The sequence below is a fragment of the Heliangelus exortis genome, chromosome Z (genome assembly GCF_036169615.1).
Source record: "Heliangelus exortis chromosome Z, bHelExo1.hap1, whole genome shotgun sequence".
NCBI classification, from domain to species: domain Eukaryota; kingdom Metazoa; phylum Chordata; class Aves; order Apodiformes; family Trochilidae; genus Heliangelus; species Heliangelus exortis.
The window spans coordinates 24,131,934-24,159,292 of NC_092454.1; the positions used below are offsets into that span (position 1 = coordinate 24,131,934).

Genomic DNA, 27,359 nt, shown 5'->3' on the forward strand with positions numbered 1-27,359 from the left:
GTGTGTCTGTGCATGAGTGTGCACCAGTTGCCAGACCTTGGGCAGTCTGTACCAGCTACTGTAGTGGGGCAGGGGCTTCCAAGGCATGTATGTCCAGGTGACAGCAATTTTGGAGACTGGGGTTCAGGAGACAGCTCTTGGGCTGACTGGGGCATCTGAGTTCGTCTGCTGTGGGGATATACCTTGCATGTCCGTGTATGCATTCTCACTAGTGGGCCTCGATTTTGCTCAGCCAGAGAGGAGAGCAGTATGAGGCTGTTAGTGCTGTTTGGGTTCATGTTCACATGCGTGCCTGTGTATGGCTGTTTTGTGTATCTGTTGTGTTTGTGTGTCTACAGTTGTGCTAAGCCCAACCACAAGTTGCATCTGGAGCTGTTGCAGCATCACGTCGTTTGGGCTGTCAGGTGCTGCCTAGTTTCACCTTAAGTCTCCCATGGTGCACTGACTTTCAACTCCACAGTGTCCACCATTGACGAAATTGGTTGTCACTCTTTCCAGCAGAAAAAAAAAATGCAAGTGGTTTTCCATGTAGAGTATGGCACCTTTTTTCTGTAAGTAGTATTAGATGATTTAAAATCCTTCTTTGTGTATCAGTTTTTAGTAGTGTTTTAATGGTTTAATGGTGAGACAAATACTAGAAAACTGGAAAAGAGGTGTATTCTTACAGGCCATCTCTTGTTTCTTTGGACATTATGTGAAATTGGTACGTTTATTTCTGCTGGAACTGAAGAAGCTTGACCTGTCAGTTCATATGTGATGTCATGTCTGCAAATTGCTCAGCACATCCATGAAATGGGCACGGAACAGAAATACACTACTACAGTAAACAAAGGGTAAACATGAAATAGCAGCAACCCCCCCTGAACAAATGCATCAGGGAGCATTCTGCTCACTCTATTGTGAGGGTAGTGCCTGTTTTAACAGTACTGTCAAAATACTATGTGCTGATGTAGGTTAACTGCATAGTGTGTTTATCATCTCTGTATCTTTGTTTTAGGAAGACAGACAACTGATTTGTAAGGTGGTTGTTCATTTGTTTTTATGCTGGAAAGAGGGTCCTCTGATTACTGAGATAAACACCTGTTTTTTTGAAATTAGGGCATTGTTGCCATCTGGTGGTGGTAGTGCATTCTGAGAAATGGGAAAGATGAGGAGTTCCACTGAAATGAGAGAAATTGCTAGCATGACACTAAAAAGATTACAGGGATACAATTGCTACCAGAACATAAAATCATGTGGATGAGGTAAGTCATAAAAGGCTTCACATGGGCTATTAATCAGCACTTGGCTTGGCAAGGTAAATTTAACTTTTTAACCATATTTCTTTCTGCTTAACAGTTTTGTTTCTGGTTTGTTTTTTGAATAGTACTTTGCAAAGCAACTTAAAAAATTTTGTTAAAGTTTAAAATACTTCAAAACTCAATTTGGATGGAAAATTCCTCTTTTTTACTGTATTTTGCTGAGCCCAGCAAACCTGGCTGCTAGGGTTTGAAGTTACTGTTCTGTTTTTCTAAGTCTCATGTATGTGAAATTTGAAAGTAAATATTCAACAAGGAAAACCTGACATCAGTTAAATAAATGACTTTGATATTTGAGGCCAAAGCAGCAACAAATATTCTCTCTTTTTTATCCTTCAGTCTCCTAAAAAGATGTATTTCATCACAGGTATCATGTTCTGTTACATCCCCATCATTCTCTAGAGTATTGTATAAATCCTTGCTAACAATGAAGTAGGACTATGACAATTTCTTCAGTTCTCTTGAAGTAAATTCTGACTCATAAATATCTTTTCATATGGTGGAAAGATTCACAGAAGTGGAAGCTACTTTATATTAAGCTTGTGGCTTCTAAAAATTTGTTTCACTTAGTCATAACACTTTTGATCTGCTAGAGGTCAACATGAAAGTAGTTAGTAAGTTACTGCTAGGTAATCTGCGTATGGAATAGATGTGTGTCTGTTAAGCCATTAGCAACTTACATCTTTCCATTGCTGTTGATTCCAATTCTTATGCTATTTTTATGTTTTAATCCATCTACTTGAAAAGCCACATATTCTGTGCTTGCATTTCTTTGTGATCTCTGACCTCACAACATTGCAACACTGGCTTCAGTTGCATAGTGCTGAAGGTGTGAATTAGATTTCACTCTTAGCTAGGTGCAAGCTCACAGTGGTTATGTTCATGATGTCAGGAGTCTTTTTTGGATCCTTTTGTGATGCAGTGAGGTGTTTATGGGCCCGTTCAGCTCGTGTAGATTGTGGAGTTAGCAGGAAGCAGCTGTTAACGTTGTAATATTGAAAATATTTAAATATCTAGTATTAATATTTAAATTTATATAAAAAGTTAATTTAACAATATTTATTGGATGTCTTTGAGAATAATTAAATTGGCTGCCATTGCAAGTACTGTCTTTACTGCAGTTCAGTTCATTGTAGACTTAGGACTGTCCGCTCTGTTTCATCTGCACACAGCTCCTAATAGCACTGTGTGAGGCTTCTGCCTGGCATAAAACAGGCAATGGTAAGCATCAAATCCAAGAATTTTGTTTCCCACAGTAAGTTTTGGCTCTGAGCAAAGTTCTGTTGTTTTGTTATTAGAACGGACTTTCTCTTTAATGACACTGTCCTTGTTAATTGAGGTATACCTGCTGCTTCTATTACTGTTGCCTTTCAGTTTTCATTACTGTATGACCTCAGTACCCTGCAGTATTTATCTAACATATCTTCTGTAATTCATACTTTAAGTAATTATTCAACAAAATTACTAGCAACTGCCGTGTACAGTTTTTTTTCTCAGGTGCTCTCCACCACGAGCTTCGATGTTTTTTAATTATGTAACATTATTATGCTAGATTTCAACAAAAGAAAATACATGTGCTTATACTTTTAAAATACATCAAGGCTGTAGTTGATTGTAAATCCTCCAGGCATTCACTTCAGTTCTGATACGAGTTGCGTCCTGATTTGTTTTAGAAAGCTAGGTGGTACAAGTGAGAAGTAGTTTGATAATCTGACTGAGTTATCAAGCAGAGTCTTAACAGTTGAACAGTCCATTAAAGAAAATATGTTTTGGGATATTAGTACTTGTTTCTGCCTCATTGGTGTGCAGGATCAGCAGAGCAGACTGGTGACACTTGCCTGGTGTCCATCAACTGTAAATAGACAAATGAATTGCCTTCTGAAATTTTTTCTTCTATCCATATGAGGAGCTTTCTGTCTTCAGTCAGGACTTTTTTATGGGCTCAAAAAAAAGCATCTCATGCAACTGCATGGTTTTCAGTTAACAGTATTTTTTCTCTGTATGCAGTCATAGAATCATAGAATTAGCCGGGTTGGAAGGGACCTCAGAGATCATCAAGTCCAACCCTTGACCCACCGGAGCAGTTGCTAGACCATGGCACTGAGTGCCACATCCAGTCTTTTTTTAAATGTCTCCAGGGACGGAGAATCTACCACCTCACCGGGCAGTCCATTCCATAGCCTAATCACCCTCTCCGTGAAGAAATTCTTTCTAATATCTAACCTAAACCTCCCCTGGCACAACTTAAGACTGTGTCCTCTTGTCTTGTTGAAGGTCGTCTGTGAAAAGAGTCCAGCTCCCGCCTGGCTACAGCCTCCTTTCAGGTAGTTGTAGAGAGCAATGAGGTCTCCCCTGAGCCTCCTCTTCTTCAGGCTGAACAGCCCCAGCTCTCTCAGCCTCTCCTCATAGGGCCTGTGCTCGAGTCCCTTCACCAGCCTGGTTGCCCTCCTTTGGACCTGTTCCAGGACCTTTACATCCTTCTTAAACTGAGGGGCCCAGAACTGGACACAGTACTCGAGGTGTGGCCTAACCAGCGCTGAGTACAGGGGCAGAATCACCTCCCTGGATTTTCATTTACATTGTACTGATATTTTTGCCTAGTGCTATCATTAATATCTTGTTGTGCCATTGTATTTATAATTCCTGTAGCAACACAACATTAAAATCAGTAACTGCAATGAATTTTAGAATGTTAGGGGTTGGAAGGGACCTCTAAAGACCATCAAGTCCAACCCCTGTGCCAGGCCAGGACCACCTAGTGTAGAAGATCACACAGGAACTTGTCCAGGTGGGTTTTGGATGTCCCCAGAGAAGGAGACTCTACAACCTCCCTGGGCAGCCTGTTCCAGTGCCCTGTCACTCTCAGAGAGTAAAAGCTTTTTCTGTTTTTACAAAGAACCTCCTGTGTTCCGGCTTTTATCCATTACCTCTACAGGCTACACCTTTGTTTTTTTAGAGCAGGAAGACAAAAGTAGTAGCACTCTTCACCTGTCTCCATAACATCTGGGTATTTCCTAAGTTGAATTAAGTCAAAAAGAAAAATTACTTTCTTTTTTCAAGTTAAACTATTCATGTGAGGTTATTCTCTGGCTAAATACACTTTTACTTCTTAAAAATATTTTATTTTGGAAAATAACTATAGATTCTGGAAATACAAACTACTTCCTTGAAGGTATTTTTCAAAACTTAATACACAAAGAGCTGATTAATTGCAAATATACCTTGAAAACTCAGTATTTCTGCTTATTTAATTATTGTATTTTTTTTCCCCTGTCATTTGTGAACATCATCATATTTAGTTTCTTTTTGTTGTCACATGGTGACAGGACTGCTTGGATTTTTTGAGTAATTTTCCTTACCTTTTTGTGCCGTTTCATAAGAAACTGCATCTTTCTTTCTTTTACATCTTTCTTTCTGTGTTTTTTCCTTTTTTTTTTCCTTTCTTTCTTTTTCTCGAGGATCTTTTTCCCCTTATGCAGAGGTGCCCCTGCCCCACTGATGTCTTAAATTGGTACGGATACTTAGATGCTTTTAGGTGAAATAGTAGTAAAGTGTTTCTTCATGGCAGCTGGATTTTAAGCAATTTTGGATGTTAACTTTCAGACTATTTTTCTGTCTTTTCAGGTCTCTGGATGGCAGACTCTGAAAAGAAATGCTGTTTTAAGAGGTATGCCTCATGTAGGCCAAGATATTTGTAACTAGTGTATAGACATCGATATAAATAAGGCCATACTTGTAAGGAATCCCTCTGATGATCTCTGTAAACTTGTATGAATAACAGGTCTCAGTGCTGAAGTCTCTCTGAAAGGTGAAAGCTTGTATAGAGGCATTCAGGCTTGTCCTACCAGCCACACAGTTCCAGTAGACAGATCTGTTACAGCACTGCTTACGTTTTTTTGTGACCATCTTCATAGGGCACTGCTTTGGGGGATGCAAGGTAGCATGAACAAAAGCAGTTGACTCTCTGATGTGTGTGTATCACCTGATTGTGTGTGTGGGGTCGTTCGTTTGCTTGTTTTTTCGATTGGGAATATAGTCCAGATGCCCTTTCAGTCGTCTCAGTCACTCACTTCCTGCTGTGTTGTAAGACTTACAGGCCCTGGGAGGCTGACACCATGCCAGCAGTGTGCTGTAGTTACCAGTTGAAACCCAGATGAAGAAATACTAATTATTGTGAGACTGATAACTTTTGCTGGATGTTTGGAAAATTTTGTGTTTGTTTGGGGTTTCATCATGTTCCAGTGCATAAAGAATCTGTCTTTTCTCTCATTATACATCACTGGTATGCTGTTCCTGAATAATTCTTTGCTTTACAGATGTTAAGAAATCAGTGTCTTCGAAATTGAATTGGACAGCTCTTCCGTGATGTCTCCATCTATTTCAGGATGCAAAAGTGGCAGATTTTAGGAAAGTAGTCTTTATTTGTCTTTCTGAGAGAAAAAATGGTCTAACCCAGTCTTTTCAGCACTCTTGATGTTGCAGAATTTTACAGGCAGGACCTCTTTAATTCCTTTTTAGTCATGATTTAGGTCTCTAAAACTTCAGGTTTCCTATTTCCCTAAAGCAGAACAGTGCTTGTTTTGTTTTGTTGTGACTCAAAAATAATTCCCAGTACAACGTAGTAACAACTTAGTTACAAAGTGGCTTCTCAGCTATTGACTGAGTTTCTAGGCTTGCTGATTTTTATGCTGTATTTACAAAGGTCACAAAGGAAATGATAGTAAGAATAAAGGAATAGACCACTGCTGTGTTCAACGCACCTGCGGACAAAAATCCAGAAGATGGTGTTGCACTTGCTGTTTTTGCAGGTGCTCACTTGCAGGATGAGAATTGCACACAATTTGCCACACAGGACGTTCATGTGAGACAGTAGGAATATTTTTTGCAAGTTAGGGTGGTCAGACCTTGTAACAGGCTCCTTAGAGAAGCTGTGTAATCTCATTTCTTGAAGGTTTTCTTGAATGAAGGTGAAATAGGCAAACACCAACTCAATTTATGGAGGCTTACTTTGACTGCAAGGTTGTATTAGAGAAGCTTGGAGGATAATACTAATCAGCATTGTCCTGTGAATCTGTAATTTGTTGAGGGGCTGTTTAAAATTAATTTTATTTATGAATTTTATGTATTTATCTTATATTCCTCTAAAAAAAACTGTAAAAACAGCTGAGGTTAAGGTTGGTGTGTTCTGTTGTGGGGTTTTGTTTGTTTATTTGTTTGTTTGTTTTTCTTTGAATGAAACATCTGTAGTTGAGAAGTATGTTGTGATTTGTGGAACCAAAGAGTGAGGGTAACTTCTTTGTATTCCAGCAACCTGGTTTTGAGGGAGAAGGGTCATGCTTTGGCTGTGGTGGTGTTCACTTTGTGGCTAAGTAAAGAGTGAGAAACTAATCTTTTATCAAATGTGACTGTTCAGTCAATGAATTGAGAGTCTCAAAAAGTTTCATACAGTTCTTACAGTTTATTTGCATTTATTTATTTACTCGGTGGAGCAGGTTATTAGTTAAGCAAGTAACTGTGCAGAAGAACTAATGAATCTCTCTGTCCTACATATTTATCATGCTTAGCTTCGGCTTTCTAAAAACTTAACTGTGATATTTCTGTTGTCTAGGGCTACTGTGTCCTGAAAATGGTGTTGTAAATGCTTAGATTCTGATCTATACTCTGAAGTTGCTTGCTTTTATGTAGGATAATAACTTTCTTTGAGACTTGTTCACTTGGCTGTGAAAGATTCAAATCCTGTGAAAGATTCAAAAACTTGAGTATGTGTCTTTTAATGATCACATTAGACAATAAGGCAAATTCAAATAATCTTTAAGTTTTTTTTCATGCTAACTCCTGCAGAGTCTATTGAGTATATGAAGTCTTTGTAAAGACTTAGTCTTTAGTCTTAGTTTGGAGATATTTTTTGTTTTGTTTTGATTTTTTAAAAATCTGTGCAAGACTGCATCAGCCCAGATGGTGCTTTGGAAAAGTAAATTAACCACCACCTCCTGTTATTACTTCATGTTGGTGTGTGTGACTTTAACCTTAACCTGATTCTGCCCATTTTCTTTTTAAAGCAAACAATTTTAGGTGTCCAGCTCATGGTGACTTAGTTGAGTTCCTTTGTATGTCATACTGACCAGGTAATAATTGCCTGAAGCACTCAGTGAGCACCTTGAGTGTAGTCAAACAGTAAGAAACTCAGCATGCATGGATAGGCAGAGGTAATGTAGTAGTTCCATAGTTCACAAGATAATTCAAGTTAGAAAAGGCATTATGAGATCGTACAGTTGGGCTGCTCAAAGCAGAGTAAGCTGTGAGGTCAGCCCACATTGCTCAGTGCTTTATCCAGTTCTCTGAATATTTCCATTGTCCTAAGCTGCAAGCTCATTTGGGAATGTTTATTCAGAGATTGTCTTGGGCTTTTCTTTTTGAGATTTGTATACTTTGGAATCTTTGGAAGATTCTGAATTCGCTTTTAGCATACCTTTCAATGTATCACAGATTTGTGGAACTCCCCCTGGAGTTCAGATTTGGAAAAATCTCATTCACTTTTCCAAGGAAAACTAGTAAAGGCAAACCTGGATTTGCCTAGAAGGTAGAGCAATAGTTTGGCTAAAGAGAGTTGGCTAATCTTTGTGGTTCTTAGTCAAAATAATGTTTTGGATAATGTGCAGTGTTGTTCTTTATTCCAATTTGTATCACATTACTAGCATGGATTGTGTGTGCAGAGAGTGTCAGTGGTCTTAAGAAGAAGCGTGTCACTTCATTCTGATTTGTAACCCAGCATCTGGTAAACATGGTTTTCTTCCTTCCCTCTATGTTACATGTTGATATGGTAAACAAAGATCTTTGAGAGTGCTACCTAAATAGCAAAAACAGGTGCTTCTGAAGGGTGCTGAGATTTTATCAAAATAGATGTCACCTTGTTTCCATGGGAGGCCTGTCAGTTACAGAACGTTTCCTAGGTTTTCAGTTTCTTGATTGATAAACTCAAATAATATTTCAACTGAAATTTGCAGGCTGAGTGGTATAAAATCTCTATTTTTTACTAAGTAGATTTTTAGTTGATTGCTCTACTTGTAATGTTGAAATAATGGGTAGTCTTTATCATAATTAAGGTAGAGTTAAGATGACATAAAAATAAGCGTTGTTTTTTTTATCATATACTCACCAATGTTAATGTCTTGGAAAATTTTTGTACTTTGTTTTGGTTCTAATCTTTAGACCTAATCCACATTTTTTCTCTTCCAGCAGGGTACTTCAGTGTATATCTGGTTAGTTGAAAAGTATATTTGGTGTGGTTTTTTGGTAGGTTGGTAAGAACTTGGCTCTCTTATGTGATGTGGATGACTTTGAACTTTTGTTTGACAGTAGGCTGGAGGAATGTTGTTGCTAGTTTTTAATATATTCCAGATAGGAACATGGAAGACATATTAGTTGTTCATCCACATGGACAGTTTCTTCCTAAATACTGTGAATAGGAGCTTCACTTCATATTTTGTAGAATGATTTTCAAAGTTTTCAAAGACAATAATGGTAAAAAAAGTAGTCCATGGTGAAATTTACTGTTGTTACTTACTTTCCTCTGAGGTTATACAAAACAACTGATGAATGTGGAATTTGTGTTTAATTTATTGTTTAATATGTTCATTGTTTAAATTAGTGAATTTATAAAATAAATATGAGGCTGTAATGTTAGTCCTTCTATTCTCATGTATGCCAGTAGTTTTCCTAAATTTTTTTCTCTCTTGGTAGCAATTCAAGTTGTGTTTAAAGTTTGAGTATTTCAATATGCTGTATAACTGAACTAACACCTTGGTAATAGGCCGTTCTGTTGCTAGCTCTTCCCTTTCTAATAGATACCAACTCACCTATTTGGTTTTTTTTTCCCCAATAAGCCTTCCTATTGTTACAGGTTAGCTGTTTTGAAAAATCAGAGGCGTTCCTGCTTTCTTCTTTTTCCTGAGGTTACAGATCTCAGTTGTGCAAGATGTGGGCTGAAGTGAAGCCTGACACTGACAGCTTGCTTACAGACCACAGAGGTTGCATTGCTAATGGGAGATTCAAGCCGTGTTGAAGTTGCCATCTCTGGGCCTCTGCATATGCAGGGAAGAGCTCATTCTCTTCTTTTAGCAGCTGCAAGATAGCACTGTGGGCCAGGCCTTCTGGAGAAATCTCTAGCTCTAGATTTTGTTGTGTTTTCAAACTGAGATATCTGATACTCTAGAAAAACCTGGTCCCATTCTACTGCTTCTTCCAATATTTCCCTGTTTCTGTTTTTTAAATGTCTAATGAGGGGGATTTTGTGTCATTCTTAAAATGTGTATGAAATTTTCATAGGGCTCATTTGACAGACTTGCTCTGGATATTCTAGTAGACATGTATTTTTCTGTTGCCAAAGCTTCTATGGTTTTATTTCCCAGTCAGTGAAATATGTATTACTTTTGCTATCCTTTTTCTCTTGCACAATGGGATTTATTAATAAACATTTTGTAGTGTTTTTACCTCCTTCATTATATGGCTCTCTTACTGTTCTCATAATATTATACCCTATTTGAACTGTTTTTTATTTATTACAACTTGTTTCCTAATGCCAGTGCTTATCTCTTTTGTAGTGGGCAAAATTGTCATGCTTTTTCTAGAAAACACATGATTTCTTTGCTTCAGTTTTCACCACAATGTCTTTGTTTCTTCTGCCTCAGTAGTATCTGGATTCAGTTTGTGGTGATCCCAAACACCTTTTTTTTTTTTTTTTTTTTTTTTTAATTCCTGCCTCAGCAAGTAATTAGAGTTGCAGTGATAGTGCCCTTCTAAATATGCTTGTAAATAATTTTCTCTTGTATTAGTGAGGAATTATATTGTCCAGTGTTCTGGCTTTCTGTATCGCTGGTGGTTTTGAGCCATTTCCCAAACAAATCTTAGAGTGATACTGAGTACCTCTTTCACTGTGCCATGAAAATGTGCTTACCTCATGCAGTATCTTTTTAAATTGGAATCTTGAACTAGCTTTTAAGGACTAGTATATGACTGGTCTAATTTATGACAATTTAGAAAAGTAATTCAGTATTACTATATTGTGTATTGGAAAGCCAGACTCTGCTTTCATTATTCTGCAATGGCTAGTCACTAGCTTAATTAAGAAATCTCAAATGTCATAAAAGAAGTTTGGTTCCTGTGTCGCACACTTCTTTGCCATGAGAACTGGAAGTCTGCCTAGTCATTTTTGTATCGGACAATACAGATTTTAATGAGAGTGTTAGATATGTTTTTCCATATGTTATAAAGGAATATAAAATATTTTTTCAGTGTGAAACTTTGCCTTTTGATAGTTCTTCTTGCTTAGTACCACTTCATTAAATGATGACAAATTAAACTAAAGATCAGACAAACTTGTAATGGTGTTTCTTTGTGAAGCTTGGGGATATGTGTCACCACTGAAATTCCGAAATGTATTCCAAACTAAGCTAGATAAAAAACTAGTATTTGTGAGCCAGGGGCAGTAAAGTCACTTGAATGGAAAACAGTGTGATATGGTGACTTCTGCAGTGTGGGAAACCAATTAAATAGGTTGTAGGCCAGTTTAGCCTGCTCTGTTAATTAACTAATACTGTCAACTTAGGCTGACAGAAGAATTTTTTTCTCGGTACATATGAAAGATAACGGTTTGTTCAGGCATGGTTTTTGTGGGGGTTTTTTTGTTCCAAAAGTAATAGGAATTGCTGCAAAAATGTAAGTCTGCTGTTTAATTTTTATTTTTTTTTTTACATTTTGTGGTTGTTATGCCATCCCTTGCTCTAAAGAAAGATAAACTTTCTAGCTCATGTTTCTTAGTAGAGCAAAATGCAGCTCTGCCAATGAGGTTATAATAGTTTGCAATGAGTTGTTTGATTTAACTTGAGGTTAAGTAAAATGTGATTCCAGAAGGTTTACTTTTCATCTCCATTATTGAAATGCAGCTAAAAAATTAGCTTTAACCATACTGGGACAAGGTAAACACTTAAATGGGTGGTTAAACCTGTTTTGCCAAATCAGACCAAGTTATTTTCACTTCAATTCTCAAAATGCTTTCAATTTTGAAATTGTTTTGACTATTTTCTCTCTACAAATTTTTGTGATTTTGTTCATTACTAGACAATGTGATGACTTATCTCAGTAGAATTGTAGAGTTTCATCTTAAATCCAAGCAACATGGTTGGTAAAAGAACTTATTAATAACATGCTATAAAGACTGTTTCCCTATACTATTGAAATTTTTACATCAAAATAGCGTGGATTTTACATTGTTCACTTGGGTGTTGTCCTTTAAAAGGTAGGGCTATCATTGTGTATGTACGAGTGCATGATGTATATGAGAGCCTAAAACTGTATAATCATCTTTATAGTTAATTCTAGTCAGCCTTTTACTCCCAAATTACTTTTATCTGTTATCTACAGCTGTGTTTCTTTTAATATATCTTTTCTGCAGACACCAAAGATGCTAACAAGAAAGATTAAGCTTTGGGACATTAATGCCCATATAACCTGTCGTCTGTGCAATGGATACCTGATTGATGCTACTACTGTAACAGAATGCTTGCATACTTGTAAGTAGAGGAGTTATTAAGTTAAAGAAATTGTGTTTTGTTTTGTTTTTTTAACCTGTGCAACATGTTTAATGATTTTCAGTTGAAATTTTAAAAATCTATCATGCATCAGCAAACACAATGCTTGCTTCACTAGACAATGCTTTTCTTAACAGATTACTTGCTTTTTTATCAAAGCAAGTGAAGCAAATATTTAAGCTGTACTCCACAAACTTGAAGCCATATGTAATTAGTGGTAATGTATGCATTCAAGGTGAACTGCCACAGTTTAAGGAAAAGATATTTTCCCCCACTCCTTTCTTTTTTTTTTCCCTAAATTTTTGAGTTGTAACTTAAAGTGAATCAGGATATGTAGTAGCATAAGAGAATTGTTCTGGTGTGGGGGAAGAGGGAGTGTAAATAGTTTACTTAGAATAAGTTACAGATGATTGTCTCTGTGCATATGGAAAGAATTTCAAAACCATTCAGCTTTGTAATGAACTGCTGCTCTAGCAGCTTATATCAGGGCATCATACAAATACAGAAGGTTTGTGCACATACAGAATTTTTTGTTGGAAGTTACCTGTAGTGTACTCTGAAACTTAAAATTCAAATAGAGCCTAGGTATCCACTATTTTGAAAGTTTTATGTTCTTTGTAAGGTTATCTGACTTCACAAAAGTTTTTTGTGTTGGGTTTATTGCCACTGCACACTTGACTCTGTAAGCAGTTGAAGCACATGATTAAAGCTAAGGGTCTCAGTACCTTAATGGCATACAGTTGCTCTAATACCTGTGCAAGCTGAGTGGTACATGCAGTATGTTGCTGACCTGGTAGAAATTGCTGTTTTAGTAAATTCCGAAGTGGGATTGTGTTGTGTGCTTTATTAGGAGGACTGGCTGAGCACAGATGACTTTAATTCTAGTGCATCACTTCTCTGTTTCAAAAATACTAATGGAAGATATTGGAAATGTATTCTGCGTGATTAGACATCATGCTAACATGATGCAAAAAAATGAACTTTGTGTAGATTTCACTAAGATGCATTTCTGTGACTGTATAAAATTTTATTTCATTCTGCTTCTTTTATTTCTTTCTAATTATTAATGTCCTTGTTACCAGTCTGTAGAAGTTGCCTAGTGAAGTATTTGGAGGAAAACAACACCTGTCCAACGTGTAGAATTGTTATACATCAGAGCCACCCATTACAGTACATTGGGTAAGTATAAAACCAAAAGTACAACAAGCTTCACTCTACACTGTTAGAGGCTCTTAAATACACACCATTTTCCTAAACTTTCTTAGTCACTTAGTCACTTCCTTTTAAAGATTTAAAAGGAAGGTTGAAGGTGATAAAGGACATCAGACTTTGCTATGAATTTGAATTTCCTTGACATCTGTTAGCATCTTCTGGATTTAAAAATAATAAAAGTGTGCACTTTGCTGTTTAAATTATGTGTAAATTCTAATGGGATTTAGTAATTCTTATTTTGTATGCTTGGGTTGTAAAAATTGCATAAATTAATATTTGTAGAAATTATACTTATGCAAAATCTTCAAAGTAACTAGCCTCAGCTGAACAGTGCTTTTCGGTGTCTGACAGATTAATAAGAGATGTAATTGTTAGCTGTATTATTCAGTTAATTTTTCAAAGGCCTATTTAGTTCATAGGAACGTGTAAGACTGACAGCAAAAATATTAGACCAGTGGTGGTAATCTCTAGATTGGAACAATCTTGTCCTTCATTATATTTTGAGCCCTACACAATATGCTCTGGCTTTGGGACCATAATTGTGGTATTGTTAATTTTCTCTTCTGTTTTGCTAGGTTTTTGTTTGTGGTTTTGTTTTTTGGGTTTTTTTGTTTGTTTGTTTGCTTGTTTATTTGTTTGTTATTTTCAAATATTGTTTCCAGAAAGGACATTAGCTTTCTTTTCCTTCAGTGCTTCCTTTCATTTTATTGCACTGTTGTAACTTTCACTGATGAAAGTAATTTTGACAGTATGTTTGTACTATCTGTTGCATTTGAAGTAGTGTTTTGCCTGCCTCTATGAAAAGTTTGCAGTATGCCTTTCTTGCTTCTATAGCAATGTCTGCAGTAACAGTTATAGAACATGAGGCTGATTTCTTTTTACTTTTATGGAAAACTGTTGATGTTTTATGAACACTTCCATTGCTTAAGCTGATCCTGATTGACGAGCCTGAAATTTGTTATGCCATCTCTTCATTATTTGAAGAATAATGTACACTGAAAACACATTCCAAGATACACTGATAAAACCCAATATGAGTGTACACTTTGAAGGGACAAGTAGAAGTCAATAGAATAAAAAAAAAATTTTAAATTATTTAGTTATTTATTTTACATACGTTTATCTTCTCTAAAGCTTCAGGAATGCACCAATGCTTTCATTCAGAAGCTTAATTTTTGTCCCAGAACAGGCCAGGAAATTGAGAACATCTGTAAAGGAATTTACTTCTTTGTTTTATGTGACTCTGTATGCTTCTAAGGAAGTATTTTGTCTGAAATTGTAAAATACTGCCTCTTCAAGACTGAAAAAGCCTTTGTCTAGAAAACTTTCAGATGTATCATAGAATCGTAGAATGGTTTGGGTTGGAAGGGACCTTAAAAGATTGTCAAGATCCAACCTGGTTGCTCAAAGCCCCATCCAACCTGGCCTTGAACACTGCCAGGGAGGGTTCATCCACAGCTTCCCTGCTCCACCTGTATTCCACCACTCTCATAGTGAAGAATTGCTTCCTAGTGCCTAACCTATATCTATACTCTTCCTGTTTAAAACCATTACCTTTTGTTCTCTCACTACATAGCCTTGTGAGAAGTCCCTTTACAGCTTTCCTGCAGAACACTTCAGGTAGCAGTATGTCTTCCACATGTCCAAGACTGTTCTTCAAATTTCCTTTAGGTTTCTGTTTTAGCCTGTATTTTTTCATAATTTGTTTCATGTTGCTGTCTTGTCTTGTATGATGTAAATAGTGAATTGAGGATTGAAATTCATCTTAGGTTAATTTAGAGGTGTTACATCAGTTTAGTATTGGAACTTCATAAAGATAATCAAGGTGGTTGACTTAAACTTTGGATTTTCTCTTTCTCTTGCTAGTCATGACAGAACAATGCAAGATATTGTTTACAAACTTGTGCCAGGCCTCCAAGAAGGTAAGTTGTGATACACTCTTTTTTAGGGATTGCTTTGAATATAATTTACCACTTCAGAAAAAAAAAGTTCAGGTGATGAAAATGCAAATGGGGGAACTGAGGCAAATACAATGGAGTACTCCTTCATTTGTGAGATATATAGTATTTAACTTCATACATGTTCTAGCAGCAGTTGGCAGGGATGATGATGCAGGGAAAGATGGAGTATTTCTCCGAAAAGCAGTATTATGTAAAGTGGAACAGTCAGTTTTTGAATGCTGGCACACTGTAACTCTCATTTGTTCTTGTTAAACTGTGTATTTAAAGCTCTTGTACCAGCTTTCTAGACTTTTCAGAGGCAGAAAGTAATGCAGTGCAGCTTTTAGTTTTAGTGAAGTTTCTGCTACTGTGTGAGTCCTTTTTTAGTAAGTAGCTTTCAATTTGTCTTTTAATAATCCTGTCTAAGACTGAATCTGTTCAGTTCAACTAAAGAAGTACTTCATAGTAACTGTTCAGTAGTTTTTTGTCTTAATATATGCTACAACTTTCATTTAAATAGATTATTTTAATCCATTTAAGCTGCAAAACCAGAGCATTCTCAATCATCAATAAGACTGGATTATTTAAAAATTATTTCCAGCATATTGAAGAGCAGAACTATAAATAAAAGTACAAAACCAATGCTTTGACTGAAATACTGTGGGAGGGATTCAAAATAAGGTGTAGTGCTTTAAATACTGTTTCATTCTCACAGGAGTGCTATGATAGTAGCTATACAGATCACTTTGCAGTATTCTGGCTGTGTAAAAGACAGGCATGACTTGATAGAATACTATAGAAGAGTTGTAAATACTGACAATACCACTGCTTGTTGGCTAGCCTGTTTCACGAAAGAGGGAAGGAATTTGGAATAACTTCATAAATATTGCATTAGAACTTTATTACAGGGATTAATATTTACAATTTTAAACAGCGGAAATGAAAAAACAAAGGGAGTTTTATCACAAACTCGGCATGGAAGTTCCAGGGGACATCAAAGGGGAGATGTGTTCTACAAAACAGCACCTAGATTCCCATCGAAATGGTAAATGGACCTTTATTAATTCTGTCTGGGTTGGGTGGCAGCTATTAAATTGATGAACAGACCTCTTGGAGGTGTGTGCCTTGTTGTTTTGTTATAATCACAGTCATTTTACAGCACTGCACATCACAGTGAGTGTAGGATTTGTCACTTATTTGTGCACAGAATCTGGGGGTTTTTTGTTTGTTTGTTTTTGTTTAGCTGTATTACTCTTGGTGAAGGAGATCTTCATAATAGTGCCTACCTACATGGGGAGTCTCTGAAATGACCTACCATCTGGGCTAGGTTTTGCTCTGTATATATTCCTCTCTTTCATGTGTGGGGCTGTTGAGAGGGAGTGTTGCCTAAGCAGACAAGCAGAATTTTGGGAAAAGCAGTTTATTCTATATCGCAGTACTGAGCTATGCTGTTTTAATAATATGAGCATTACAAACTGCTGCTGAGTGTTATCCCATATATCTTGCTTATTTAAGGTGAAACTAAACCAGATGAAAATTCAAACAAAGAAGCGTCTGAGGAAAAGCAGGAAGAAGACAATGACTACCACCGAAGTGATGAACAGGTGAGCTTACAGGGCATGTTTTACTTTGCTCTTGTATTTTAGCCTTAGTGCTTCAGAAGGCTAACAGAGAAGAAAAATTATTGTTTCAAGCTACTTTTCCTGTGTTCTGATACAAACAACATGCAGTGTTATCCAGTGCTTTTGTGTAAGGATGAGTTTCGTCTTTTGGTTTTGGCAGGAATGGACAAAAAGTTAAACATTTGCATTAAGATTTTATAGTTCTGTTTGTTTATAAGTTTCCAAACTATTTATTTGCCTTCAAAACAAATTCAGGTTTTCTTCCCTGCCCTTCCTAGCCTTTTTGAAGGTAGTGTATTATTAGGCCAGATTAAGCTGAATGTATGTAGATAATTATGAAGAAAGCCTTTTGCACTTTTACGAACTTAGTTAATTATAGTTTATTTTGTTTATTTTTATTGCAGTTATTTTACTTGTGCAGTTATTTTACTTGTGCAGTTATTTTACTTGTGCAGTTATTTTACTTGTGCAGTTATTTTACTTGTGCAGTTATTTTACTTGTGCAGTTATTTTACTTGTGTAGTTATCTTATTTATGTAGTTATACTTTGTAGTTATTGTAGATTATTGTTTTAAACTACTAATGCTGAGACCTATGGTATAGTTAGCCCTATACCGTAAAAATAGTATGAAAACTGGGAAGTTCACCATTAAATTTTAAACGCAAAGCATGTTTAAGCATGAAATCTCCTTTTGGGATAAAGAAGCCATTCCTTTTATGCTTTCCTGTTATGTGTGTCCAGAATAAATTAAACTTGGATTAATGTTCTTTTCAATTACAATGTACGGGAACTTTCAAGGGGATTGTACCAAATCGTAGATCCTCTTAGTGCATAAAAAAAATAATCACAAAGAGCTTAGAGTAAGTAATGAATGATGAGAAAAGGAGAGAACCAAAGTGCAGAAATTAGAGAGACTTTTTGGGGAGATCATCTTTAGAATTTTGAAGGTCTTTTGTCACTTGTATCCATTCTTTTTAAACTTTACGTTCTCTTTTAAACATGTTAAAGTTCTTATTTAAACTGGATTTAGCAGTTGCATTAAAATCAAGAACTTGTGTTGGAAACTATCATAAAATGTCAACAGTTCTTGCTGTTTATATTACTCTACAGATAGGACTACAGGCATTTCAGTTTAAAGAACATTAGTCTTGTACTTTTTCACTTTGTTGTAATAGTAAAAACTGCATATGAAATACACGTTTTTCCCAGCCATCCCTGACTGTTTGCTTCTTCCTGAAGGTGAGCATTTGCTTGGAATGCAATAGCAGCAAATTGCGTGGATTGAAACGAAAATGGATTCGCTGCTCAGCACAAGCGACAGTCTTGCATCTAAAGAAGTTCATTGCCAAAAAACTGAACCTTTCTTCTTTTAATGAGGTAATATTTTATTTTTTAAACTTATTTTGGAGGTACAAAAACCTTAAGAAAAATGTGTGATTGTTTGCAAAGGAATGTCTTGTGGGGTGGGGTTTTCTTTGTTTTGTTTCGTGTTTTGTTTTTGTTTATTGTTTGGTTTTGTTTATTTGTTTTTGGTTTTGTTTTCTCAACAAACAGAAACATACATGACTTCCTGAACTGTATGTTACAAAGCCATTTTCTTGACCTTTATTGTATCCATACAGGACTTGCCACTTAGTTGGCAGCGCTTCTTTTCATGTTGAAATATATGTAGTTGAGCTAAAAGGCCTGGTTTATGTGCTTCAACATGTTTTGAAAGGGCTCTGGCAGTGTGCTTTGTTTGACAGCTTTTAGTCAGGTACCCCCCTTTCAGAGACTTTGCTCTTAGTACAGGGGCAGGCTGTAGCTTACACTTTAACACTACTAAAGCCCAGCTTAAGAGAAAGCAGCACAAGTATTGTGTTCCTTTTTATGCTCTCAGTGAAGCTTAACTCAGAGCTACTACAGGCAGAGTGTTTTCACTACTTTTCCCTTGCTCTGCAGGGAACACTTGGAATAATGGGAAGAATTTATGGTGAAAGATATAGAAAGGAAAGCAATTCTTTGCTCTTCTCCTAGTTCCGATTCAAAATTAACAGTGGGAAACGTATGAGTGCATCCTGTCTTTACATCTCTGCTGTGTACTGGTCACAGTCTCTGGATAGGGATAGTTGACTCTCTGCTTGGTATCTCCCAATGCTACATTACATCACTTAATCACTGAATTTGATTAAGACTTTTCCTTCAAATCAAATTACCTGTTTTCCAGTCCAGTGTGTCACCACCTTTTTTCTCAAACTTTTCAGCAGCCAGTTTCACCTGTGTCTCTCTTCCTCCCTAGCATTTGACCACTTCAAACCAAAACTCTGGCTTTTGGTTGGAGTATGTTCCCAAACTCAGCTATTTTTCCTGAAGCAGAACTGTTATCTTCTGTTGTTTCCTCGATTGGTTTGGAAGTGGTTGACTCTTGGCTGCAACCCAGAATCACTCTTCAAAAAGGGATATTTTTGTGTGTGTATGTTTAAGCTCTCTGTTGCACTTCGCCAGTCTGTGATTTAACAATCTGCTTGGCTTTTACTGAAGGAAAAAAGCTTGAGAAATATTGTTTATTCCTTTGCCATTCCTCCCTGTTTTCTTAAAGGGTACATAAATGGTGGTGTAATCAGGATACACAGTAAAAGCATTTAAGCTTGTGGCCACTTGGTTTGCATTGTAATGCAAACTATTGCATGCTTGAGTTATTGCCAATTAGATAAGCTGCGTAAGTGGACTGTGTGCACATTCAGGCCTTTCTGGGTTGTGTGGTTAAGTATTGTTAATATAAACCACTTTGGTAGAGGTTATTTTTTTCATGTGTGTTCCCTGTTTTAGTTCAACTGATTTAGTAGTCATATGATCCTCGTTTTTTAAAATGTTCATACCCTTACTTTTCTCATATCAAGATTTTTCAACACTGAGAATAGTTAAAATAACTATTGAGTATCTGCAGATAAATGTAGTATATGAGGGAAGTGTCAGAAAGTCTATTTAATGAGTGTGTCCTTATATCAGAAAGCCACTTGGCTGGTGGCAAAAGATTTTATAGTATGTTAAATAAATAATGGAGCTGGTTTTGAGATTTGTGAATTCTGTCTTACTGATCATTTAATTGCACCTTTTTAAAGCATATAGAGCTTTCAGGAAAGGGCACTAGTGCTGCTTGGGAAGCTAAATCAAACAGGTAAGCCCAGTTCTCACAGTGTGCCCTAGGCAGGCACAAACATGGTCTTTGAGCACTTGTTGAGAAAATGCTCACTTTTCTTTCCAGGTGCTGCTTTTGTCTGCAGGGTGACTGCAAGAATGGTTCCAATATCTTCTGGGAAAAAATATTTTGTGGAATGTTTGTAGTATTTTTACAGGATCATGTCCCAGTGAATTAACTGTTATTTTTGTTTTATCAGTTGGACATATTATGCAATGAAGAGATTCTTGGCAAGGACCACACGCTCAAGTTTGTAGTTGTTACTAGATGGAGATTTAAGGTATGGCACAGTGGTTCTGAGTAAATCGTGAAGACACCAAATAAAATGTTAACAAATTAGGCATAATTTGGAACTATCTACACTGTAGTAACAGCAACTCATTAATAGATACATTAGGAAATATCTAATACAACATCCATAAAGTATTAATTTTGATTCCAAGAAAATGAAAGGGAGTTAATTGTGAGGTTAAAGGGAATGCTACATCAACTGTCAAATTGTTACCATGTCTAGCAAAGAAAGTAGAAGCCACAAAAAGAGTTAGGGTTTGTGTTGTTTTTTTTTTTCCAACTGGCAAAGTTGCTGTTAATTCATATAGGTGGGGAAATTGATTGTGATGCAGCAAAGGGAGAAATTTTCAACACAGTTCACTTCTGTAGCTCATAGAGCTACAGAGTCATTGTTTGACTTCTGAAGGAGAGTCAGTAGTTGCAATGCTTAACTGCCTTTATTAACAAAACTTTTAATCTCATCTGGTAGGCATAAAAAAGGATAGCTAGAATTATTTGAGTACAATTTTGTCTTGCTTATTCTGGTTTCTTTTAAAAACTTCCTTGAAGGTGAATAGTAGTATACAGTGGGGCATTAATTCTGAATGTTAATTATCACATAAAAACTGACAGCTCAAGTGAAATGGGTGTAAGAATGAATTGAAAAATTGAACACCAAACAGGCAAGTCACACCTACAGAGTCAGAGTGTGTATATCTGGGGATATTTGAACTAGAAATTCAGTAATGGACAAGCAGCACAGTATACACTGAGATAGAACAACTTAATAGTTTGGATACATATCTAGAAAAGTTGCAGGTGGGAGTAGGAGAGTTTTTCCTGCGTTTCTGTAGAGAAAGAATTGCCTTGCATAATAGTCACAGGATAGAAGTAAATGGCCAGTCTTTGAAAAGCAGAGTTCACGAGTGGAATCCTTCTGGAATCTGTTTTGTGTGATCCTGAATGACCTGGAGAGGAACTCCTTGATGCAGGATGTTGTGGATGTTAACCTATTCATAAAAGAAAACAATGGGTACATTCACAGAGGAGGAATTAGATGAGAGCTGTTAAATGTGAAGCACCACACACTCTGCTGCTGCTTTCTAGTCATTTTCATTTTTCCCTGACTGAGAATGGATTTTCCAAGTTAAACAGACCTGGTAGAACTCATCATAAGGTGATCAGCTCCCAAGACAAAAGGGAAGGGATCTTCATCTCATTTGAGCTCTACAGATGAAACAGTATCTTGCCTTTGTCTTGGTGAAATTTTGATAGTTTATGTAGCAGCTCTGGTAGCTCATTTGAGCTTCAGTCTAAGGAACAAAAGTTTTGCCTCCTGAACAGGTAATTCTGGTTTTGTTTCTTAACTATCTGATGTTTCTGTCTTGCAGAAAGCACCTCTACTGCTACATTACAGACCCAAAATGGACTTGCTGTAAGAGAACTTTATTGTCCTTTTGGACAGAGATTTTTGCAGAGACTATCATCTGGCACCTTCTTAGTGCATCACTAATCACATGACACAAACCAGCTGAATAATTTTGGAAGACTGTAGTGCTTTCATAGCGGACTGTCTTTCTGAATATTTCTTCTAAGGATGTGTTACCTAGGTTGCTGGACAGAAAATATTTATACCTTTTTTTTGTATGGAAGAAAGGAGTTGCAACTCAACAAGACACTACCAGCACTAAGTTTACAGATATTGAAAACACTTCACAGTTCTATGTAGCTCAGCCTAATTTTATCTCTTACAATTCTACAGAAATAAGTTAGGATGTTGTGGGGTGATTTAAAAATGTTGGTTTTACACCAAGTTGCATTTAGTTACTTTTTACATTCTGAATATTTAAAAGCTATATTTTTGCAAAGTGTTACTCTCATATATAGTTTGCCTGATTGCATTGGCTTTATTCAAGTTGTTCTGTAGAGCATTGAAAATACCTAATGATATAGTGACTAGTGATAATTTATTATGCTGCATTGAAAACTTCTGAAAATCGGGGAAACAAGTTAAGTTTGTAATTTTTGCTGAGTTACTTCTCTCCCTCACTTTGTGTTATTGTATAATTTTGATACTCCCTTATGCATGTTTATTTGATAAGATTAATAGAAGTAATTTCAGTTGATTTTAATGTGCCCTCATATTTTGCTCTGGCATAAGTGGCACCACATAATGACAAATACTCAAAAGTACTAGATTTGTGGACCTTAAAAAAATAAACATTTCTTACGTTGTTGTGGCTTGCAGAAATCAGTTTTTAATTTAGAGAGAATTTTCCCTCACTGGGTATTGAAATACTGGCTTGTCGGCAACTTTGAGAGATACTACACAGTTTTCACTTTACTGATTTAGAATTCCTCAGATCAGTATGATCAGCTTTGAGTTTCCTATGCTTCTTTTGTTATGAAACCATGTGATTTTCTTTATTGCAGTTCCTTGCTGTTTTGGCTGAGGGAGGTGGGTTGGACAAGATTATTTCGGCACCTTCTGGCCTTAACTAATAGTTAATACACATGCAAGTATATGTGTGTGCATAGATCTGTACACACGTATCACTATAAATGTTACAGAATCCATCAACAGCCCTTAGCTACAGGTTGTGAGGCATTTTGCAATAGTTGGCTTCTTAAAAAAAGTACTTAAAAGTGATTTCTGCAAGCTATATACAGTATAGCATATATAGTATGATTATGAGAGTATTTGTCTGAAAGAGGTGTCTATGTAACTAAAAACAGCCTATGCCATATTACTGGCAGCTAGAAATAGTTAATGTTATACTTTTTGAAAGAGTTTTCTAGTGAGCTCAAAGTGCTAGTTCCTATTCTTATTATTAAACCCTGTAATTTTTTTATGAATAGCTTTGAATAAGAAAACAAGTTTGCCTGTAACTGCCCAGGTGACTCTAGCTATGCTCCTTCCTGTCTTCTGCTAAAAAGTATTACCTGTTACTTGCTAACAGGAAGCTGATGCTGCAGAAGGTTTATCCAAACATTTAAATTCCTCTTCCTCTTACTGAGTTTTCAAAGCACCACATTCCTCAGCATGTTTCCTTCTTTGGAGTCTTAGTCCTCCTTTCTCAGCTCTGCTTCTGCAGCAGGGATACTCCAGCCTGTGCTTACCTTTAAAAACAGGGTTCCTCATTTCTAATTCAGTCACAGATGCAAATGGCAAGGAAATCAAAAAGTACGGGAGCAGACAATGGAAGGGAGGCTACTGATCTGTGGAGGTGCAAAAGAGAGCCACACACAGGCCAAAAAGTGCTACTGTCCTTGCAGATGTAGGAACAGGATAGCTGCATTTGGGTGTTAGGGTTAGGCAAAACTCCACATGGGGCTGTGTCTGGGTGTGGGGTGAAACCAGTGTGCACACATATGGGCAATGGAATCGAGCTTGGCTCTGGCTTTGTCATACTTTTTGTGGACTGAGATTTATGCATTTGAGCTTTTTTTCTGTCCTTACCATTGCTTCAACTGGCAGAAGAGAAGAAATGAGATCATGGCTCTACCATTTTTATAGCCTTCTCATGAAACAGTGCGCACAGATGATATGGATGTGTACACAAACAGGCATTTCTGGAGCTGTTTGTGTGGTTGCTACTGTCCTAATTTAAATAAGGGACTGGCTTTAGCCAGTGAAGCACTACAGGGCTGTAGGTGTCCACCCTCTGAGCACCCTCACTACACAGACATTGGCTGCACCTGATGTAGACATAAAACTAGAACTCCCTGAGAGTGTTTTGGTCATCCATCTTAATCAGCACATATATATATATATATATATATATATATATATATATATACACACACAAGACCAAACATATATATGTGAGACTTGTCTACCTCAGAATATGTGTACTGCAGAAACTTTTTGTACTAGATACTGATGTAGTACCGTTTAAGTACATTAGTACATTGAGATTTTAGTATTTTCCTGTGTAATCGTGCAACTTAAAAATTAGTTACATGCAAATTCGGAAGCCTCTCAAATCTATCTTTTGCTGTAACAATCTATAGTGCAGAATATATATTTGTAAGATTATAACCATCTTTAGAATCACTTGAATTTGTTATGGTGCTATAAATATATTGAGAACTCTATACCTTTATGGGTACATAAATTCAAGCTGGTATTAATGCCTACAGCTGTTTTTTGGTGTTTTGTTTAGTTTTTTTTCCCCTCATAATTGTGTCTAACTGCTTTTACAATCTGTTTAATCTGATAAAACTTCACCAGCAAAAAGAAAAACAAACAAACAAAATCAAACCACAAACCAACCAAACAAACACCAAATGCAAACCCACCCAGTTATTTTTCAAAATATCATATCATCTTCACTGCAGGAACCCTTTCCTTCAAGGGGGATGTGACTGTGTCTGTACCATATGTTTGTTATGTTCAGACTTACTAAAAGACCATGAAGAAATTGAATTGAGGTCAGAGGGAAGACTTGTTTGGGTCAGAGCCATGTCTCACTTCTGTGAAGCCTAAGAGACAATTTGTATCAAGAATATATTGAGTAAAATAACTCTGCTGTTCAAATTTGGATTAGAAGTTTGACTCAGCATAGATTTCTCTTAGTCCTAGTGATATTATGTTAGTTTATTTTGGGTTTCATGATAATGCCATTACTGTGAAGTAGTTTTCACAATGCTTTCGCTGGTAAATAACTGCAGTAAAGAATTATCTTCTTGTGTTATCCTCAGCTACAATGAGACTGATGAATCACCTGGGCTCAGAGTCTCAGTAAATATAGTTTCATTGAAAATAGATACTTCAGATAGAATATATAATATTGACTTTAAATAAGATTTGGTGTTTTAAATTTTAACTTTATAAAATTATTTATTCTATTTTAAGCATTCTCTTCTATTTTACCATCCAAGTATTTTTTCTTTCAGTGGTCCAGCTTTATTTACGAGCATATAAAATGAAATTTTAAGATGTTTTTACAAGCTTCTTCCTTTAACATTGAGTTTGAATAGCTTTTATTTGTATGTTTTTGTTTTGTATGGGTAAAGAGCATTACTTCAGCTTTTGTGCAATAGGTTTGAAACATGCATTTATTAGGTATATGATTAAATTGTAAATGTAGCATCTACTTACTATTAAATTCAAAAGGAATGTAGATGGCTTTTCTCACTTGTTAAAATGAGATTTTATTTGGGGATATTATTTAGGGAGGTTGTTTTTTGATTTATTCCTTTTTTGTTTTAAGATGGTAGTGTGGGATTTAAATTTGTGTAAGTGCAAGAATTATCTGTCAGCAATATGTTAAAATAAATGATCTTGCAAGAAACCTTAACGTGAATTGTGGAAGCAATCAGCAAGACTTGCAGCCTATCTGAAAATGGTTTGTGCCATTGTTATGTCTGGTATATTTGTGTACATCAAACTTTGAAATATTTATTTTTGTTAGTTGTGCAATAGTAAACACAACATTATCATGTCTGGGGATATGGAACCATAAAAATATCAGACTACAGTTATGATGGTGCTATTTTTTTTTCCAATAGGCTACAAGCCTTTGAAAGCTTATCTGGCCCTTATTGTCTTTATTAACAGCATAGTTAGTCCTAGGAGATTAACAGAGGGGTTTTTTTCTACTGGATGATAAATACAACCATTCAGCTAGCGTATTTTACAGGATTATGCATCTTACTGTTGAGCTAGATATAACAGGAAGAAGCCAACCAGTCTGTACATCAGCAAGATGAATCTTAGTACGTACTTAAAATGCATTTTGTACAGAAGGTTTCACTGTACAGAAAAATCAAATTTCTGTATTTCCTCAGGTAATTACTTCAGTTTAGATGTTTCACTGGAAATGTTAGTGCAACCTACACTTCAGTTAGACTGGCTAAAGGTGATACTAGGGCAAAAAATTGTCCCATACAGTAGAATGTCTATGTAAGATAGAATTAACTGTAACTAACGTCTTGAGATTGGTTCTTGAAGTAAAAGGTTGTAGGGGGAACAACATTAAGGAACATGGAATGATGCTTCAGTCTCTGCTTTAATTAAAACTTGTGATAAATACAAACTCTTTCTAGGAATACCTTCTACGTCTTGTGGCAAATCAACAGGAATGTTTTACTGTGGAGTTATGGTTTTTTATGTAAAATCTAAAGCTCTGGTCCTGGTATTTGATCCGTGTTTGATCATCTTGGAGCTTTTTGAAAATAAGCAAAGCCACAGTGGCCTGTCCAGATCCTAGTGGTAGGATAGGAACAAAACGTCCACTTCTATGAACACTTATATTGGTAACTTTACCAATATCCTGGATGTTTCCACAGAAACCAGATGGATCGTTCATGTGAATGGTTAGTTGTGCCTGAAGGATGGAGCCCTGATTTTTATTACTTATGTTCCAGTTTTTTTGTTTTTGTGGTTTGGTTTTTTTTTATTTACTTTATTTACCAACTTAGAGCATTGCTTTAATGGAATTTTGAATTCAAGTGACTTATCTGGACAAAAAAAAAAAAAAAAAAAAAAAAAAAAAAAAGAGTTTGTTTTTTCCTTCTGCAACAAGGTTATTTTATGGTTAAGGGACAACAAGCCAGTGAAACCACTAAGCCTTTATGCTCCTATGTGGCACAATAAAGATTCTGGAACTGTCACAGTGTAAAACCATATTTTTGGCTTAGCTTCATTTGAAAGTTTACAGTTTTTTATGCTTTGTGTTGCTGTGTAATTTTTGTACTATTGGTGGCTAGTTTTGTCTGAATAAGCCTTTTCGGATTATTGCTTAATGTTTTGATTTTATGATAGTGGGGCCTGTATCCAGTGTTTTGCCAATTAATATTATATGCTTGTTAATAAAAGCAGAGAAACTAACTGAAAAACTGTCAGGCTGGAAGTTATTGTCCCATTTTCCCCAAAGAACACAGGCGTCGTATGACAAGGCATCATCATGTCGTAGCACTGAACAAACACAGCATGACTGAAAAACTGGTGGAGTGTCATTGCATTGGCATAGTCAGCCTTCTACTCAAAACACACATGGCCTGAAGTGTTGCCACTGCACAGAATGGCAGTGTCTCTGTGACAAGTGTGTGGCAAGTACTGGTTAGGAAATAAAATGGTTTCAGCTACAAAGACGAAAAACAACTGCCTTGGTGTCTTTCTGGATCTGTGGATAAAAGGATGCTTACCTGACTTCTAGGTATTACTTTCAGTCTTACCCTTACCTGCTGATATGCAGAATTCTAGAACACATTTTTTTCATTTTATTTTATTTTACTTGGTTGAGCT

The 27,359-nt window shown here is 36.2% G+C and overlaps 1 protein-coding gene across 6 annotated transcripts in view; it reads left to right on the forward strand.

Annotated features, from left to right (window-relative positions):
- The window catches only part of PCGF3 (polycomb group ring finger 3), a 48,002-nt gene extending 21,052 nt beyond the window's left edge, over positions 1–26,950 (forward strand). For 2 of the 6 annotated variants that reach the window (XM_071732285.1, XM_071732288.1), the window contains exons 2-10: positions 4,923–4,965; positions 11,749–11,866; positions 12,967–13,063; positions 14,963–15,018; positions 15,971–16,081; positions 16,552–16,640; positions 17,899–18,036; positions 20,037–20,117; positions 21,499–26,950. In XM_071732285.1, coding sequence (XP_071588386.1) covers positions 11,758–11,866; positions 12,967–13,063; positions 14,963–15,018; positions 15,971–16,081; positions 16,552–16,640; positions 17,899–18,036; positions 20,037–20,117; positions 21,499–21,546 — 729 coding nt within the window. In that variant the 5' untranslated portion in view covers positions 4,923–4,965; positions 11,749–11,757 and the 3' untranslated portion in view covers positions 21,547–26,950. Of the gene's footprint in view, positions 1–4,922; positions 4,966–5,614; positions 6,675–8,534; positions 8,592–11,748; positions 11,867–12,966; positions 13,064–14,962; positions 15,019–15,970; positions 16,082–16,551; positions 16,641–17,898; positions 18,037–20,036; positions 20,118–21,498 lie in introns of all 6 variants that reach the window. The other 4 variants (XM_071732286.1, XM_071732287.1, XM_071732289.1 and 1 more) reach the window with 4 other exon arrangements.
- Positions 26,951–27,359: the final 409 nt, after the last annotated feature.